This window comes from Plecotus auritus (assembly GCF_963455305.1).
Source record: "Plecotus auritus genome assembly, chromosome: 1".
NCBI lineage: Eukaryota > Metazoa > Chordata > Mammalia > Chiroptera > Vespertilionidae > Plecotus > Plecotus auritus.
Genome location: NC_137770.1, coordinates 223681578 through 223696639, shown reverse-complemented (window position 1 = coordinate 223696639; position 15062 = coordinate 223681578). Strand labels below are relative to the sequence as shown.

Here is a 15062-nt window from a genome sequence, read left to right as displayed (position 1 = left end):
AGATGAGTTACTAAATGCTATAGCAACTATTATCCTAAATAGTGAGACACTAAAGCAATATCAATTCAAACCAGAAACAAAAATACTCTATATTGCTCAATGTCATTATTCATCAGAGAAATGCAAATTAAAACCACAATTCGATATCACCTTACACCTGTCAGAATGGCTGTTACCAATAATTCAGCAAACAGGTGTTGGCCAGGATGTGGTGAAAGGGAACTGTCCTGCACTGTTGATGGGAATGCAGATGGGTGCAGCCACTGAGGAAAGCATATGGAGTTACCTCAAACATTAAAAATGAAACAGACTTCTGGGAATTTATCTGAAGAAACCCAAAACACTGATTTGAAAGAATATATGCGCCCCTGTGTTCACTGCAGCATTATTTACAATAGCCAAGATTTGGAAGCAGCTCAAGTGTCTATCAGTAGATGAGTGGATTAAAAAGGCTGTGGTACATTTACACAATTAAACACTACTTGGCTGTAAAAAAAAAAAAAAAAAAAAAAAAGAAGGAGAAGGAGACGGAGACGGAGACGGAGACGGAGACGGAGAAGGAGAAGGAAATTGCCTGGCCGGTAGTTCAGTTGGTTGAGTGTCATTCTGTACACCAAAAGGTGGTGGGTTCAGCCCTAACCAGTTTGGCTCAGTGGATAGAACGTCGGCCTGCGGACTAAAAGGTCCCAGGTTTGATTCCGGTCAAGGGCATGTACCTTGGTTGCAGGCACATCCCCAGTAGGAGGTGTGCAGGAGGCAGCTGATCAATGTTTCTAACAATCTTCCTCCCTGTAAAATATCAATAAAATATTTTTTTTTTTTTTAAAAAAAAAAGGTGGTTGGGTTCAATTCCCAATCAAGGCACAAACTCAGGTTGCAGGTTCAGTCGATGAGTATGTATAGGAGGCAACCATTCGATATTTCTCTCTTCCTTCCTCTCTCTAAAAATCAATAAAAACATATCCTAAAGTGAGGATTAAAAAAAAACAACAACAACAAGAAAAGAAGGAAATCTTACCCTTTGTGACAAGATTATGCTAAGTGAAATAAGCCAGTCAGAGAAAGACAAGTACCATATGATTTCACTCATATGTGGCATCTAATGAACTAACAAGCAAAATAGAGACAACTCAAAAATAAAAAGCAGGCTGACAGCTGTGGAGGAGAGAGGGCTGGTGGGGGATGGAGGGATTGAGCAAAAGAGAAAAAAATTCATGGACACAGACAACAGTGTGTGATTGCTGGGGGAAGGGAAATGGGAGGAAAATAATAAATAAACTTAATGCAGTTTCCATTAGAATTCCAACAGGGTCAGGATGGTGGAGGGGAGTTAGATAAATTTCTCTCAAGTTTATATGGAAAGTAAAGACTCAACAATAGCCAAGAAAACTGAAATGAACAGTGAGGGTCGATTTATATCAGGTAATCAGACATGCTATAAAAACACTAAAAATATATGGTATTAGAATGGAAATAGATAAATCAGATCAATGGAACAGAATAAAAAATAAAAAAATAAATTTCATATATTCTGAGACTATTTATGAGAATGTAATATATGACCAAGGTTCAATTCAGTTGGAAATGACAGAGGTTATTTAATAAATGGTGTTCATACAGAACTGGCTAGCCACCTGGAAGAAAATAAAAATATTTTTCAACTCATACTCTGTTTAGAAATTCACTTTTTAAAAGGAAGGGTGTATGCATTTACATAAAACTACATAAGTAAAAAAGTAGGATTCGGTGACTCACAAAGGATTTTAATTATTTTAGAACCAGTTAGAGTTCTTTGCCTCTTAAGAAGTTGGTAAGTTTGTTTTTGCTGTTGTTTGAAGATTGTTTTTGAGAGGACAGATAAATGCAGTTTAATTAGTCAACTTATAATTATTCCTCTTCGGTTAAAATGATTTATAATTAAGGAAGTAAAATTATTTATTTTAGAAAATCTGGAAAATATAGGAAAGTCGTGAAAAAAAATACTATTAAAAAAGCACCAGTTTCCCTACTACCCAGAGATAAACACTATTAAGATTTGAGAGCATACCATGTATACCTCACAGTTGTTTTTCTTTTCAATGAAATTTAAAATGTGAATCTTTTAAATGTTGCATTTTTTACTTAAAAATAGGTGTCCAGACTTGGATTTTTTAAAAGTGAGATCATTTCCATTTGTGAACTATATAGTTTATTCTTTAACCCTTCCTATTTTCTTGATCATTCAGTTTACATATAACTTTTTTTTCTAGTTCCTGGCAGACATGGAAAATAATGCACTTTTTCGGGATGATATAGAATGTCAGAAACTAATTATGGAAGCAATGAAGTATCATTTATTACCAGAGAGACGACCCATGTTACAAAGTCCTCGGACAAAACCTAGGAAGTCAACTGTTGGTACATTATTTGCCGTTGGAGGAATGGATTCAACAAAAGGTATTAAACAATCTTTTATTTGTGGAAAAATGAATTTTAATTAGTAATAAATATGGCCAAGGATCTCTTTGGGAAAATGGCTGGCTCTAACATTGGGGTAGAAAAAGTACAAGGTAAACCTAGAACATCTTGTAGAACCAGAAAGTAAGAAGTGCTCAAAGAATGATGGAGACAGATCAAAGAACAGTTTCTAGGGGTTACCACTGTCCTATCTAGGATAATTTCAGCATCAAAAATATATAATGTAGTTAAAAGATTACAAACTATTAAATCAATAAGTGTTCATGACCACACTGATTCACATAAAGAAGGGTGAAGGGAAAGCTCCTCCTTATAATAGAATGCCAACTAATAAATGTGGAAGCAAAGATGGGATTAGAAAAATCACCACATGGCAACCACAATAATAACTAATTCAGTCAAAAGTCATCAATGGATGCTGAGACTAGTAGGTGAAAGTTTAAGAATAGACTATTTAGTCTCTTTCTTATTAGTTACAAAGGGTAAAATAGTCTCTTTACAGTGGACAGACCTGGCACACCACCTTAACCAAGTAACCAAAGGTCATATTGCCAGTAATGAGACTAACCAGCATCATGTGCATTTTATAAGATGTGTAGAGAAGAACTCAGCTGCACCTCTGTGGTATTCTTGCAAAAAGTGTATAATTTGAATTTGTTCATAAGGAAAAGACAGACAAATTCATATTGAGGGGCATGGTATAAAATAACTTGTCTGTTGCTAGTATTCCAAAATATCCATGTCAAAAAATACAGAAGAGATTTAGGAATTGTTTCAGATTATGAGAGACTAAGGAGACATGACACCTATATATGCATATAATGCATCATCATCTTGGATTTTCTTTTACTATAAAGGACATAACTGGGACAAATGACAAAGTCCAAATAAGGTCTGTAGATTAGAAAACAGCATTATATAAATGTTAATTTCCAGATTTTGGTGATTGTGTTTTGGTTTTGTAAGAGAATTTCTTGTTTTGAGGAAGATATACTGATGTATTTAGAGGTACAGGGGCATCATTTCTGCAATTTACTCTTATACAGTTCGGGGGGAAAACATACATACATAGAAAGAAAATACAGTAAAACAAACATTTGGGAAATCTGGCACAAGGACATCTGGGAATTCTTTGGATCATCCTTGCAAGAGTTGTTATTCATAGTCACAGTGATAGATAAACACCATATATACTGCCTGCCCGGTGCCAGGTATTGTGCTAGGAGCTTTCTCTGTATTATCTTGCAGTACACATTAATCTCTTCCTCTGAATTCTGACCGTCTGCAATCCCCTGACAATACGGTCTCTGACTGTGGTTACCTCTCTGGTCTCAGCTCATTCTACTTCTTCCCTCCCTCCTTCTGCCCAGTCCCATTGGCCTCCTTGTCCAGCTAAATGCCAAACATTATTCCATGTCAGGATTACTGCATTAGCTATTCCCTGTCATGGATGCTCTGTGCCTTGATACTGGGGTGTCTAGCAGAAATTACTCACTCAGATCTCCTTTCAAATGTCAGTTTACCAAAGGGGACTTTTCTGAGCATTCAGTACAACCTCTTACCCATCACTTTCTAATACTTTGCTTACCACTTTCTATCTCTTTAGTCTGCTTCATGTTTCTTCATAGCAGCTGATACATTTGTTTATGGTCTACCACTTCTCCCCAGGTAAGCTCCAGAACAGCAAGGATTTTGTTGTGTTCACTAATACATTCCCAGAGCCTAGAACAGTGCCTTGCACATAAACAGCATCAATAAGTATTTGTCTAATGCAGTGGTCGGCAAACCGCAGCTCGCAAGCCACATGCAGCTCTTTGGCCCCTTGAGTGTGGCTCTTCCACAAATTACCTGGGCGAGTCTATTTTGAAGTGGCATTAGAAGAAGTTTAAGTTTAAAAAAGTTGGCCCCCAAAAGAAATTTCAATCGTTGTACTGTTGATATTTGGCTCTGTTGACTAATGAGTTTGCCGACCACTGGTCTAATGAATGAAGGTTGTCCTCTGCCACCTCTTGAATTACTTGTATGGCAGCTAACACACTTGATGCATTAATCATGTCTAAAGGTTTCTCTTCTATGTAACATCTCTAAGAAATACAGAAATATGAGCTCTGATAGAAAGTCTTATATTGTTATTTAACTTTTAGGTTTATGGAAGCAAAGATAGATATAGATACAAATATATAGGTATTATTCCATATAACATATAGCAAAGTGCTATATATGTACAGATGTATAAGTTCTAAATAGAGGCTTAATGGCTACATAGTATAGAAATACATAAAGTAAGATAACTGATTAGAGTTATAGTATAAATATTTGAAAATTTTTGTAGAGCTCTACAGTCCACATAATCAGTCTTCAAATACTGAGTATTAAATATCTACTATGCCCTAGTTGGTGTTTTTCAGTGGATAGAGCATCGGCCTGCAGACTGAAGGTTCCTGGGTTCAATTCCAGTCAAGGGCACATGCCTGGGTTGTGGATTCAATCCCCAGTGTGGGGCATGCAGGAGGCAGCCAATCAATGATTCTCTCTCATCATTGATGTTTTTATCTTTCTCTCCCTTCTCTTCCTCTCTGAAATCAATAAAAATATACTAAAAAAAAGTATATATATATATAATGTACCTGTTACTGGTACTTAGCTTTGTAATCATTCCCAGCACTGCTTGTTCCCCTCCATCTTGCCCTCTCTTTTTCAAGCCTTTACCTGTTATCTGTTTATTAATTACTAGTGGCCCAGTGCACGAAATTTGTGCATGGGAGCTGGGGGTGTTCCTCAGCCCAGCCTGCACCTTCTCCAACCTGGGACCCCTTGAAGGATGTCCTACTGCCGGTTTACAGGGATCGGGCCTAAACCGGCAATCGGACATCACTCTCACAATCCAGGACTGCTGGCTCCAGCCGCTCACCTGCCTCATGGCCTGCTCGCCCCCAACTGCCCCCACCACTGGCCTGCTCTCCCCCAAATGCCCCCCGCCAGCCAGATCACCCCCAACTGCCCCCATGCCAGCCTACTCACCTCCAACTGCTCCCCCTGCTGGCCTGCTTGCCCCCTCCTTCCCTCCCCACTGGCCTGCTTACCCCCAACTGCCCCCCTGCTGGCCTGCTCACTCCAAACTGCCCCACCCCTACTGTCCTGATCACCACCAACTGACCCCCGCTGACGGCCTGCTCACCCCCAACTGGCCCCCCTGCTGTTCTGCTTACCCCCAAAGGCCCCTGCCATCCCATCCTGGCCTGATCACCCTCCCCCCACCCCCGGTGACCCAAGGTCCCAGCCCCTCCTTTTTTCCTTTTTTTTTTTCAGTGTTTCCTTGAGCAGAGGCCAGGGCCAGCTGGAAGCAAGTATCTAGGATTTATTTATCTTGTATAATTGAAACTTTGTAGCCTTGAGCGGAGGCCAGGGCCAGCCAGGGCAGGAAGCTTGGCTTCCTCCATTGCCGGGGCAACCCTAGCCTCCTTCTTGCTCCAGCTCCATGGCCAGCCGCCATCTTGGTTGAGTTGATTTGCATACTTGCTCCTGATTAGCTGGTGGGCCTGGCTTGTGGGTGTAGCAGAGTGATGGTTAATTTGCATGTTTCTCTTTTATTAGTGTAGATGCTCTCTAACTTTATTTTATTCTTATAATTCTAGCTTATATAAAATGTACTGTTTTATGTTCAACTTTCACCTCAAACTTTGTGTGTTCAAATCTTCTCTGACCATGTCTCCCAGACTTGAAAACTTGGATTCTTAGTTCTGTGTTCCTCAGTGGACACCAGCTCTGCTGTCTATTCATTTAAGGAGATAGACATTTATTGGAAGGCTATTGAGAAATAGGCAGGAGCTATATCTACTGTCCCTTCTTTATAAATCCTGCTTTCAATTTTACATCCCAGGTGCAAGCATCCAATTGACTACATTTAGCTCAGTCTGTAGTCCTAAACTTCCAAGGGCAAAGACAATGTATATCTGTCTTTTCAGCTTTCTGGGAGATGAGTTCCTGACTGTCATCAAGGCTCATACATACCGTGAGAATTCCCCAAGCATGAGAATGGGACTCAGATTCTAAGTACCCAGAGAAAACAATATATATCTACTGTCACCCCCTGCCCCCAGTCGCCAAGTGACTTCCTCCAAATGGGTCTTATTATTCCACATTTCCATTGTATCTTTCTAGTTCCAGCTAGCCTCCTGTAAGCCCACATATTTTGGCCATGTTAATTTATGTTGTTCATGTGTGCCAGGCATTATTCTATATCATTTTATCTTCATAGCAACTTTCAGAGCTGAATATTATTATTAACCTCTTCTGTAGATAAGGATACGGAGAGAGAACTTCAAACAGTACTCTCTGCTTCATTAACTCTTCTGTTAACATGCCATTTTTCCTGCTCAAAAGCTCCAGTAATTTTCATTTCTTACCACAAAAAGTGTAAATTTCCCTTTCTAGATTTCAAGGGTTACCGTAATCTGGCCCTTGTGGCTTGACCAACATTATTTCTGAGTTTTTCTTAATAATACTCTGACCTTCCATCCTATTCAAGCTGTCTTCCTGGGCCTTACCATATTCTTAATAAAGAAAAGCTGTTCACGTTAGTTGAATAGTAGTCTGCTCATTGGGTTCTTGATCCGTCATGTGTCTGTTTTGTATAGAGTCCAACAAATAAACTGGGAATGGTTCTAAATAGCCACTAGGAAAATGTTATATTTGTGCCTATTTTTAAAAGTTAATTCTTCGGTATAAATTAGGGAAGTTCTAAACTTTTATGTAGAATTTTGCAGTTGTTAGGATTTTCTTATGCTTTGAGATATATATTTAAGATATATGTTTCAGATAGTGTTTTAAGACTTTATGTAAGATTATGTTTGATATTAGCAAAAGAATTTTTGTTACCAACTTATAAGATTATGATACTGGTTAATGAATTAGATACAAAAAATAAGTTAAAATCAAAATGAAATAAATATTTCTTAAATCCATTAGCAAGGAAAATACATTAACGAAGGAATAGTTTTAAGATCAAATTTAAAGTGCATCAAGTATACCATTAGACAAAAACAATCTGAGTGTATGAGTAAAATCTCCTTATAGCTAAAAATTACAAAGAAAGACTATTCAGCCCTAGTCGGTTTGGCTCAGGGGACAGAGCATCAGCCTGTGGCCTGAAGGGTCCTGGGTTTGATTTCAGTCAAGGGCATGTACCTCAGTTGCAGGCTTTCCCTGACCCAGGCCCTGGTTCAGGGCACGTGCAGGAGGCAACCAATTGATGTGTTTCTCTCACATCGATATTTCTCTCTGTCTTTCCCTCTCTCTTTCACTCTCTTTAAAAATAAATGGTGAAATATCCTCAGGTGAAGATTTTTTTAAAAAGACTATTCAAATTCAAAAGTATTTTTGAACAGCTACTATGTACAAGGGAATCTATTTTATGGCCCTGAGAAAATATAGAGATGGAAAAAGACTTGGTATTTATTTAAAATAACCTAAAATTTTTATAGAGTGAATAAAAAATAATGAAAACTACAATGAGAAAATTTGATAACATATATAATAAAACTATTTCTAAATTTTAGGAGATTATCAATAATATTGGTGCTCTGATGATCTAATTGCAATAAATTCGTTAGGATAAATGTTTGTCCTGACTGGTATCCTATAAGAATAGCACTGATTGCATGTTATATTAAAAGTGTAGAAGAGGGGAGTAAAGTAGACACTAACTAAACTTTGTAACTGAGGGTGGGTTTTTTTTAGAGGGGTGGGCTTTTTTTTCCCCTTAACTCCACTGGTCTCACTTCATAAATAGAACATGAGTTCTTTGACTCCTCCAATTCTTACAAAAATGTAGACACCATCAAATAGTTACTTCCTAAACTTCCCACACTCAGTTCCCAAAGCACATGATCCATACTTACGCTCTTGTCCTCCCTGGTTGCAATAGAATATGTGTCCTCTCACTCCCGCTGTGAAACCAGCCCCTCACCTGTGCTCTGATATTACTCTTTCCTGCCTCTCAGGATCTCGTCATCTCCTGTATCTTCAGCTTCTCTCCTTATAATTACATCCTTCCCATTACCTTTTAAACAAACTCAGGTTTTTCCAATTTTAAAAGCAAAGCAAGACAAAACCTCCTTCAACCCATCTCGTAATTTCTACATTTCTCTCCTCCCCTTTATAGCCAAATGTCTCCGAAGAATCATCTGTGTTCACTGTCTCCATTTCCTCACCTCCCAATCCTCTTAACCACTCAAACAAAGGACTCTCCTTAAAGTCACCAGTAATCTGTTTAGTTTTCATCTTATTTTGCCCTCTCAGTAGCATTTGATACTGTTCATAGTACTCCCTGCTATAAACTTTTTTCCCTTTGACTTTCATGACACTAAACTACCCTGGTTTTCCTCCCACTTCTAGCTAATGCTTCTCGGCCTTCTTTGACAAATAATTTTCTTTTACTTGATCTTTTAATACCAGAGCGTAATATATGCCCTGGAGAATAAATAGTAGGAGATGTATGCCCTGGTGAATGCCCTGGAGAATATTAGCAGACAGGGTCAGAGATACAAGCAGGGGTCAGATCATGCAGGGGCTTACTGGAATATAATAAAAGTATTATTGTCAATGTTAATAAAATTATACTTTTATCTGTATAATGTCATAAAATACTCAATCATGGTAAAATTTTTATTTACATAATTTTATGTATTACCATTAAGGAGCAACAAGCATTGAAAAATATGATCTCCGTACCAATATGTGGACTCCTGTAGCAAATATGAACGGGAGGAGACTGCAGTTTGGTGTTGCCGTGTTAGATGACAAACTGTACGTGGTTGGAGGAAGAGATGGACTGAAGACTTTGAATACTGTAGAATGCTACAACCCCAAAACAAAAACTTGGAGTGTGATGCCTCCTATGTCCACACATAGGCACGGCCTTGGTGAGTATCACTTCAGATTTGTTCCTAAGCAGGATTAGGCCTCCACGGCATGTATACATTCTGTACCAGGCAGAGCAAGACCAGTGTGGCAGCTGCAGAGTCAGAAGAGGTCACCAAGAATTTCTTCACATGCTCTCTCTCATCTGAGGAGTAGGAGCAGAGAAAACAAGCATGTGCATAAACATACATGTGCAACTAATACAAATAAAAGCATGAATATTTTATTTTTAATTTAATAAATCTTTATTGTTCAGATTATTACAATTGTTCCTCTTTTTTCCCCCCATACCTCCCCACCACCCAGTTCGCACCCACCCTCTGCCCTTACCCCGCCCCTGCACTGTCCTCATCCATAGGTGTACGCTTTTTGTCCAGTCTCTTCCCGCACCCTCCACACCCCTTTCCACCCGAGAATTGTCAGTCCACTCCCTTTCTATGCCCCTGATTCTATTATATTCACCAGTTTATTCTGTTCATCAGATTTTTTTATTCACTAGATTTTTAGATTCACTTGTTGATAGATATGTATTTGTTGTTCATAATTGTTATCTTTACCTTTTTCTTCTTCTTCCTCTTAAAGAATACCTTTCAGCATTTCATATAATACTGGTTTGGTGGTGATGAACTCCTTTAGCTTTTTCATATCTGTGAAGCTCTTTATCTGACCTTCAATTCTGAATGATAGCTTTGCTGGGTAGAGTAATCTTGGTTGTAGGTTCTTGCTCTTCATCACTTTGAATATTTCTTGCCACTCCCGTCTGGCCTGCATAGTTTCTGTTGAGAAATCAGCTGACAGTCATATGGGTGCTCCCTTGTAGGTAATTAACTGTTTTTCTCTTGCTGCTTTTAAGATTCTCTCTTTGTCTTTTGCTCTTGGCATTTCAATTATGATGTGTCTTGGTGTGGTCCTCTTTGGATTCCTTTTGTTTGGGGTTCTGTGGGCTTCCTGGACTTGTAAGTCTATTTCTTTCACCAGGTGGGGGAAGTTTTCGGTCATTATTTCTTCAAATAGGTTTTCAGTATCTTGCTCTCTCTCTTCTTCTGGCACCCCCATAATTCTGATGTTGGTACGCTTGAAGTTGTCCCAGAGGCTCCTTACACTATCTTAAAACTTTTGGATTCTGTTTTCTTTTTGCTTTTCCGGTTGAGTGTTTTTTGCTTCTTTGTATTTCAAATCTTTGACTTGATTCTTGCGATCCTCTAGTCTGCTGTTAGATCTCTGTATAATATTTTTTATTTCAGTCAGCGTATGCTTAATTTCTAGTTGGTCCTTTTTCATATCCTCGAGGGTCTCACTAAATTTATCGGCCTTTTCTAGAAAATTCTTGAAAAACTTTATAACTGTGGTTTTGAACTCTATATCCAGTCATTTGCTTTCCTCCATTTCTTTCATTTGTGATCTGTTTCTTTGTCTCCACATTTTGGCTGCTTCCCAGAGTTGATAGAGTGGCTTTGTGTGCTAGGTGTCCTATAGGGCCCAGTGGCTCAGCCTCCCCAGTTACCTGAGGTAGACACTCTTAGTGCACCCCTTTGTGGGCTGCGTGCACAGTCTTGTTGTAGTTAAGCCTTGATTGTTGTTGGTATCACTGGGAGGAATTGACCTCCAGGCCAATTGGCTGTGAGGATCAGCTGTGTCTATGCTGGGAGGACTTCTGTGCTGGAAACACCCTTATGAGACAAGACTTACAAAAGCCTCTGTGCTCAGCTTGGATGGGGTGGAGTCTCAGGACGGAGCAGACAGCATTGGTTTCCCATCAGCCCTGCCCTATGAGGCCCCTGTGTCTCAGTGTCCCATGGTAATCGCTGCAAGCACCTCTGAGAGAAAGTAAAGCTGCCCTCGAGTTCCGCCTGCTGCCAGACAGTCCAGTTTCTCTCCGAATGAGTCTGGGTTCCCAGAGTCTCGCCTGGAACTGGAGTTCAGTGCAGTCGGGAGCTTTTGTCTCCCTCCCGCTCGAGAAAGCCAGCCGCGTACTCAGTTGCCCGCCCTCTACACACGCATGCCTCGGTACCTCTGCCTCCTGCAGCTCCTCTGAGTCTCAGTGTGCTTTTCTCTTTCCTTCTAGTTGTAGGATTTCCACTCAGCCAGCCTTCCTATGGTTCTGGATGATGTCCGTTTTGTCTTTTAGTTGTAATTTTGAAATTGTTGTGCAAGGCAGCAGTTTAGGTGTTTACCTATGCCGCCATCTTGGTTTCTCCCCAAAGCATGAATATTTTAGTGTAGTATGATGGGCTTATGAGCCACCTTTTGACGTGTATTTTGTGTTGACAATTAGTATTATCTAACCTAATTGAAATGCTTATTTAAACATCTTTAGCATTAATGTGTTTTATTTATTAAGCACTAATGAGTAAAACCCAGAAAAATTTAAAGAGGCACAGAGAAGGCAATGATAGAGACTTTATTTTTGCATTCAATAATTCACTGCTGGTCCTCAAAATACTGCCTCTAAAACTTTTTTAACATATTTTTAGACATTTATTTATTTATTTTTGTTAATCCTCATCTGAGGATATTTTTCCATTGATTTTTAGGTAGAGTGGAAGAGAAAGGGACAGACAGAGAGAAAAACATCAATTGGTTGCCTCCTGCCCACGCCTTGACCAGGGCCCGGGCCTGGGCGGAGCCTGCAACCAAGGTATGTGCCCTTGACCAGAATCAAACCCAAGAAGGACCCTTTGGTCCGCAGGCTGATGCTCTACCCACTGAGTCACGGGCACTGTAAAACTTTTAAGACCAGAGCTATAGTGCTGTTTCTCCCCCTCACTCACCCACCTGTCAACTAAGAAGAGCTGTGAGTAAACCAGATGTCTACATCATAAATTTTTGCTTAAATTTGCATGTTTAAAATTCATTGTACTTACATTTCAATTAAAACGTGATTTTTAAGTCATTCTTGTCTTATAGGTGTGGCTGTATTGGAAGGTCCCATGTATGCAGTTGGAGGGCATGATGGCTGGAGCTATCTGAACACAGTGGAAAGATGGGACCCTCAGGCGCGCCAGTGGAATTTTGTTGCCACTATGTCCACTCCCAGGAGCACAGTAGGTGTGGCAGTACTAAGTGGCAAGTAAGAAAATATTTAAAGTTCTCTTTAAAACAATAAACTAAATTTATTAAGCTAGTAGAGGCCCGGTGCATGAAATTTGTGTGCTCAGGGGGGGTCCCTCAGCCTGGCCTGCACCCTCTGGCAGTCCAAAGCCCTCGGGGGATGTCCGACTGCTGCAGAGGTGGGAGAGGCTCCCGCCACCGCCACTACGCTCACCAGCCGTGAGCCCAGCTTCTGGCTGAGCAGTGTTCCCCCTGTGGGAGCGTACTGACCACCAGGGGCAGTTCCTGCATTGAGCATCTGCCCCCTGGTGGTCAGTGCACGTCATAGCGACTGGTTGTTCTACTGGTTGGTTAATTTGCATATTCGCCTTTTATTATATAGTATATCATGTCCAACTTAAGAATATACATAAGTAAATCACAAAAGGTAAATACTTCGAGTGATGTAAACAAATTATTTAAATAGTCTCTTTTTTAAGAGTTCTGATATAAATATTTCAACAGTAAGTTGAAGTGTGCAGCCTTAGTGAAGAAAGTCCTGACACCATTTAGATGCAGTAGTGCTTCACTCACCCCAAGAACAGTGTGTGCTCATTCATAAACCAGTGTTTTTCTAAGCTTGCTTTAACTAAGTTGCAATGTTTTAACTATTTTTTAATATATTTTAATTAATTTTAGAGAGAAAGGGAGAAGAAGAAAGAGAGAGAAACATCAATGATGAGAGAGAATCATTGATCAGCTGCTTCCTGCACATGTCCTACCAAGGATCAAGTCCACAACCTGGGCATATGCCCTGATGGGGGAATAGAACCATGATCTCATGGTTCATAGGTCTACACTCAACCACTGAGCCACTCTTTCTGGGCTGTTTTAACTATTTTGTTGGTGTCCATTTTCAGTATATATTCAGAATCTGGAAAAATAGAAACTATGTTTTTAGTTTTCAAAAAAAGTATGCAGTTGATTGAAAAAATAAATTATGCATCTTTACCACTCCTTTGTGATTTAGAACAAATCACACAAGTCAGTCAGAAAAAGTTAAGAACCATATGATTTCACTCATATCTATAATAATAAAAGTATAATATGCTAATTAGACCAGACAGGTGCCTACCGGCGGCCAGAGAGAAGCCTGGGTCCCGGGTGCCTGCTGGAAGCCAGTGCCAGCAGCAGGGGGAAGGAAGGCCTACTCTTGCACAAATTTCATGCATCAGGCCTCTAGTGTAGGATATAAAACTGAAACTCATGAACACAAACAGCAGTGTGGTGGTTGCCAAAGGAAAGGGGGTGGGGAGACAAGGAGGTCCTAATATAAGGTGACAGTAAAAGATTTTACATTAGGTGGTGGGCACGCAGTGCAATATACAGATCTTGTAGCATAGAAACCCACACCTGAAATCTATATGTTCACGCTGACCAATGTCACCCCAATAAATTTAATAAAAAATAAAAAATTGGCAGGCTGGAGGGATCAATGGGGGAGAAAACGGGAACATATATAATACTTTCAATAATAAAGATTTTTTAACATAAAATAAAAATAATTTTAAAACAAAAGAACAAATCATTTCTCCATGCCTCATTTTATTTTGCATTTTAATTTCTTTATTGATTAAAATTTAATCTATAAAATGAAAAACCTGGATAAACTACTGTTTTGTTACTTTAATTTATTTTGCAATGCTTCCTAATGCAAAATATAGTTGTTTCTTTAGGAAAGAACTGTTTCAATGCCTTATGAGTTTCACTCTGTATCTTAAAAATTTCAAAGTGTTAAATTTTCCATTCTACCATGTTTGACGGTAAGAAGCTTTATTTAGACTTTCAGTTGCTTGGCTACTTTTAAACCACTGGCTGACAAATATTTTTGATAGTAGAATCTCTCTTTCAGATGAAATCTTACTAAAACCTCATTACTTAAGACAAATGGAGGTTCAAATTTACTCTAAGCTTATTTTAAATGTATTATAAGCTCGAGTTTATAATAATTATTTATTATAAATTTTAGTGTAGAAGACTAAAAGGCTATTTAAAAGAACACCCAGATAATTTGTTTTGTTTTGGTAGTCCAAGTGAAGAAAATCCTGATTCAAAAATCAGCTGAAAATAGTAACAGTTATTTTAACTACTAGAGCAATTTAATTAGAATCTCAGGAAACCTCAGTTAGATTTTTTTCTGAGTTTAATCTCAAACAGTATCTACCAACCATTGACATTCTTTTTTTAAATTATTTTTATTGATTTGAAAAAGAGAGAGGGAGAAAGAGAAAGAGTTGCTTCTTGTATATGCCCTACCCATCCAGGGTCAACCATCGGCATTCTTGATCATAATTTTTAAAGTTAGGGAAGACCTAATTTTAAAAGTCAGGAAAGGCCTAAATCTTACATTTTAAAATATTTAGTATAAGACTGTCACAATTTGACATACTATTTCTTTTTTTATTGTAATAGGTACTGTCATGGGAAAGAAAGATGAGTTCTGAATCTTGCACTTAATTAAGCCAGGTGATATTTTTGAAAATTAAAACTATTTTTTAAAACTTAAATTTCAGCCGAAAGCGGTTTGGCTCAGTGGATAGAGCGTCGGCCTGTGGACTGAAGGGTCCCGGGTTCAATTTTGGTCAAGGGCATGT

The 15062-nt window shown here is 38.9% G+C and overlaps 1 protein-coding gene across 2 annotated transcripts in view; it reads left to right on the top strand.

Moving 5' to 3' along the window:
- The window catches only part of KLHL5 (kelch like family member 5), an 89325-nt gene that overhangs the window by 63418 nt on the left and 10845 nt on the right, over window positions 1-15062 (top strand). For both annotated transcript variants that reach the window (XM_080656496.1, XM_080656495.1), the window contains exons 6-8: window positions 2250-2436; window positions 9156-9380; window positions 12286-12448. In XM_080656496.1, coding sequence (XP_080512622.1) covers window positions 2250-2436; window positions 9156-9380; window positions 12286-12448 — 575 coding nt within the window. The remainder of the gene's footprint in view (window positions 1-2249; window positions 2437-9155; window positions 9381-12285; window positions 12449-15062) is intronic.